The sequence below is a fragment of the Montipora foliosa genome, chromosome 11, assembly GCF_036669935.1.
Source record: "Montipora foliosa isolate CH-2021 chromosome 11, ASM3666993v2, whole genome shotgun sequence".
Classification (NCBI taxonomy): Eukaryota; Metazoa; Cnidaria; class Anthozoa; order Scleractinia; family Acroporidae; genus Montipora; species Montipora foliosa.
This window is the reverse complement of record NC_090879.1, coordinates 32,014,463-32,019,462: the sequence shown is the minus strand read 5'-3', so window position 1 is coordinate 32,019,462 and position 5,000 is coordinate 32,014,463. Positions and strand designations below refer to the sequence as shown.

Genomic DNA, 5,000 nt, shown 5'->3' with positions numbered 1-5,000 from the left:
ATTGGCGTATAAGTTTTAAAAAACTTTGTTAGGTGTCCACGGTAAGACGCGTTGCACTGTAATACACGACAGAGTGTGAGGTGGGACGAGATATGCTCTTGTTGTGGACTGCCCATCTTGTGTCATGCAGTTGATCAATAGTTGAAGGAATCGTGAGGTATTTAATGGATATTATAACCGGTCAGTGTAAATGCAGACTGAGGTTATAATAAAACTGTTGAAAAAGCGCAAACCCTTTAGAAATGCTAACAGTTAAGCCTAAATATTGTTCTTGGCCTAATTAGGCCTAAGGTTACCATTTCTGAGGAGTTTGGGATTTTTTAATATTTACATTATAACCTCGGTCTGCATTTTACCCCTGGTCTACAGTCTGCATTTTACACTGACCGTATTATAACTTAATTAGTATTTGGGCTGACGGAAGAAACGGCAGGTCTAAAACACAGGTCACTTGTTGCAGGTCACACTTTTACCTTTTTGAAAGTAACCCAAAACCCTCAATTTGGCTAACCCTAGGCCTAAGGTTGGTTTTTGGGCCAAGGGTTTGCCAAATTCAGGGTTTTGGAAGGTAAAACAATGACCCGCAACCAGTGACCTGTGGAATGTGACCTGTGTTTTAGACCCGCCGTGGAAGAAAAAAATTTTTTGGGGACGAGATAGACCAAATTGGCTAACGCAAATGTTGTGCCCAATTCAAACCCTTTGGGAATGAAACATTTTGTTCCAGCTATTTCCATATCATTTAAACATGAACGCTACATTATGATGCAAATACAATACACAAAGAATCTTAACCCCGGGAGATTTGAATTGGGTACAACATTGAGTTGGTCGACTTGGTCTGATTGCTGTAAATTAGTGGAAAAGCAAGAGCAAGGTTCAACATGACAATGTTCTATGGAAAGAGCCGCCTTGCTCTCTGCTTTTCTTGAAATTTATCCATGCTTGATTTGTGACAGTGATGATGATCAACAGTCAAAGGAAACAGGTAGAACTCTTAAAAAAGTATTTCCATGGTGATAGAAGTGACTGGGATCTTAAAGACAGGGAAGGAAAAGTATTACAGCCTGATTAGTGTTGCTACAGGCAATTATCCAAATAAGTTTACCGCTAGGGCTTTTTTCTCAGATCTAGATAATGATGGATGGGTGTAAAGTACAGGCCTGGGTTGTTTGAAGCATGTTTAGCACTAACCAATGGTAAATAGGTACCATTGAAATTTATAGGTTTTGATACCTCTTAACCAACAGTTAGCACCAACCAAGCTTCGAGCAACTGGCACCAGATCAGGTGACTCTCACTTGTCACTCATTACAAAACCGTTGCTAAGGGTAAAGTTAGGCCTTATTAGCCTAAAAACAATGTATTGGTACCTATATTGGTAGGTAAAGCAATGACCTGTAATGAATAACCTGTGGATAGGGACCTGTACTTTAACCCCAGCGATAATTGGCCAAAGCAGAAAATACCATAATACTCTTAGTTTGTTTGTACACTCAAATTTTGATAAAGGATCGTTTCCTATTTCTCTTGGCACTTAAAATGGTCCCAAGAGAAAACAAGAACAATGCTTATTCAAAATTTGGGTGGACAAACAAAGAGTATTATGATATTCTCTGCTTTGGCCAATTGATTGATAAATTATCTGCATGTACCTTATGACACTGTAAAAGGAATTTGTTACACTAATAGTCTAAGAGTGAATACACAATCCAAGAAGGCAAAGAGAGAATACCTGGTATATTAAATAATTTAAATGTTTTGACTTTGTATTTATTATTTAGCAAATGCATGATCCCATGAGAGTCCCATGTCTGGAAGCTCAGCCCTCAATGTCCTCCTCTATTAAGTGGTTTGTGGCCTGGCCCCTTTTCCGGCAGGGAAAGCTGCATTTTATGTGGTTTGGCTGGAGAAGCTTTTTTTTCTTCCTTGGCTGGAGAAGCTAGTCACATACAGAAACATGTAATTAACATGTACTTCTGTCACAAGTCTCTTGTTATTATATCTTCCACTTATAGGTTTAAATTCTAGGCAAACAATGCAGTATTGTTAAATTTCAGGTTACAGGATCTGGAAAAACGCTGGCATTCCTGATTCCTATAGTAGAAATTCTCCTTAAGAGGTAATAATGTCCTTTTCTTTAAATATGACAATGATGTTTCTCATGCAGGCCTTTTAGGAAGGCTAAAATGTGTACAGTGTCTACTGCGATGGCAATACTTCTGAGTTTATTGACGACAAAGAATCATTTATTACTTGATATGTGGCTTCCATTTAGTGCAATTTTTTTTGCTGTACCCTCTAACTAAGAGGTGTAAACCAAATAAATTAAGGTTTTACTAATTAAGGACAAATTGAGCAATTAACAGTGAGGCTTTCACTTTTTCTTTGGTTCAAAATCATTTGTGTTAATCAAAATTTAAGTGAATTACTTATGATGATGACAATGACAATACTAATAATAATTTAATAATAACAATAATAATAAATGACTAGTATTTACAAGGCTAAAATTCTTTAAAAAGTAAAACACCGAACGTTTTCAGCGTAAAGCCACCATCAGGGTAGCAATCATCATCATCATCATCATCTTACTAACTTAACTGAGCCCAGAAACCAAATCATGGTTTTTGATTTTTTTTTCTTTTACTGTCAATGTCTGATAGCAGTGCAAAGTTAATAAGAAGTACATGTAATTTGCTGCAGCTGAGCATTTCCCTTGTTTTGAATACCTAGCTTTTACAAAACGTTGTGAGATAGGGAAATGCAAGAGGCAAATGATCACAAACGTGTGGGCGATGGAGATTGAAGATGCCACTTTGTGAATGCCAAAACTCACGTAGTAGACATAGCCAAGCTTGATCGCCCTGTAATTGCATCTCAATACAAAGTGCATTTAATCGTAGGGGGGTCCCTAATGTGAAACCAAGGATAATTATACATGTATCAGGGCAACCAAATTCACGGCTTTGGTTGTCCAGCTTTTGAAACAGGGACTACCTGGATTCTTTTAATTTCAAGCACTGTTTATCTATATCATTGCTAAAATAAACTCTCTCATGTGTAACTGGGGAGAGGTGTTGTTGAGTAAGTTGTCATTTATGTAGCCAAAGATATTTTCCCCCTCCCGCTAAGGAGGAGAAATAGTCATAAAGTACATAGGATGTATAACAATAACCATGCAGCTAAAGAAAAGTCTCATATAGTTCACAGTACGACTTTTTGTACTGACATGGTCAAAAGCACCGTTTTCATTGGAGTATCTTGTGTTAAACAGTTACGAGCAATATAATGATGAGAAAGCAAGTGATTAAAAGGTTAAGAAACTTTTACAACTCTTGAAGTTTCAGCACATGGGCAGCCTTGATTGCACAATTGGATTTTGAGGCACTAGCCTACAAAGCAGAGGGCTGTCAAAGACTTTGATTACAGTGTACCAGGAACTACAATGAGCGACAAAAGTATTTGAGACACTCTTAGGAAAAGACGCTTTTCGATACTTAGGCATTTGTTCTATTTTATTTGCATCTAGCGTTAATTCTCTGATACCCCCGGCCCCCCAATTCAATGTTGTGTAGGTGCTGTCGAAGAAATAGAAAAATCAACATTGTTTTGGGGGAAAGGGGGAGGAAATGTATCCAAGACGCAGAAAATCGAATTTTACTGCCAAGTGTCTCAACACTTTTGTCGCTCATTGCTTTGAATAGGACTAAATGGTAGGCCCCGCCTCATAGCCCTTGTTCATAATTACCACCATTGACTGCTAAGTCCCTTTATTAAGTGATAATGGTGATGAACTTTATTTATTTATTTAGTTATTCACTTAAAGGCCCACCTTCAACCTACAGGTATTGTGTGCTGCGGAAAAATTTTCATTTATGAAAATTCTGCCCGAAGCTGAGGTTCATCCAATTAGATCTCTACGATAAGCAATGTGAATTTTCATAACAAAAACAAACAGTCGAAAAGCCTGTCGGTTGAAGATGGGCCTCTAATAAATTCATTCTTTGGATCTTGGGAGCAACAGGCTACCCATGACTTAACAAGTGTGGGTAAAGGTGAGGTAGGGGCAGTTGGAGGTTGGTTTAGGCATGTATAATATTTTAATACACAAGATATAGCTAGCTTGTAAGGTGGGCCTTAAATTACTTACAATACAAAAAGGACATTACTTACAAGCTATAGCTACAGGGGCCACATTGGTACGAGGCTAGTGCTCTCAGCACGATGCCAGCCCTGCGTAAAAGTAGGAAATAATATGATCTGGAACTTCTATTAATTATTATTGGTGCATTATAATGATCCTGTGAAGATGCACTCATTGGTGACCCTGTTTGACTTGTGGGTACAAATGTTTTTTTAAAGTTCAGTTATCTGCCTGATTGTGAAATTTTCTTGTTTTCAGGGAAGAGAAGCTCAAAAAGCATGATGTAAGTGTGATCTTTTTGAGGATATTCAGAACAGGCAGGATTTGCAAATGGCTTCAGTTATTTTAAAAAGTGCTCTTTAACATGCAAAATTAGTCCCTTTGCTAAAAAAAAAAAAAATCAAAACACAGACAACCATCCAGTGGTGTTTTTGTAGGCAAGGTTGTCAGCTGAATATTACAACACTCACCACATGAAAACTTGTGTAGCAAATTTTAAATTTTAAATTTTGAATTATATCTGAGCTTGATGTTTATGAATGGTTCATTATTTTCTGAAGAATTGGTATGTGTAGTAGTAATAATTATAATAATTTTATAACTAACTATATTACCATTACAGTATGAGCGAGATCCAGATAATTAATCAAAATGCTTGCCTATTGGTGTTTTTTTACTGAAAATAATATAGGTTGGTGCGATAATCATATCTCCAACAAGAGAGTTGGCAAAACAGATTGATGAAGTGCTCCAAATGTTTACTGAAGATCTTTCACATTTAAGGTCAGACATTATAAATGGCTGAAAATCATGTACTTTTTAGGAGTCTTCCCAAGGAAACAAAAGTAATTGA

The 5,000-nt window shown here is 37.0% G+C and overlaps 1 protein-coding gene across 1 annotated transcript in view; it reads left to right on the top strand.

Annotated features, from left to right (window-relative positions):
* LOC137976103 (ATP-dependent RNA helicase DDX55-like) overlaps nucleotides 1-5,000 on the top strand; it is a 23,616-nt gene that overhangs the window by 457 nt on the left and 18,159 nt on the right. Inside the window, exons 3-5 of the mRNA XM_068823378.1 lie at nucleotides 2,061-2,122; nucleotides 4,406-4,430; nucleotides 4,839-4,930. Coding sequence (XP_068679479.1) covers nucleotides 2,061-2,122; nucleotides 4,406-4,430; nucleotides 4,839-4,930 — 179 coding nt within the window. The remainder of the gene's footprint in view (nucleotides 1-2,060; nucleotides 2,123-4,405; nucleotides 4,431-4,838; nucleotides 4,931-5,000) is intronic.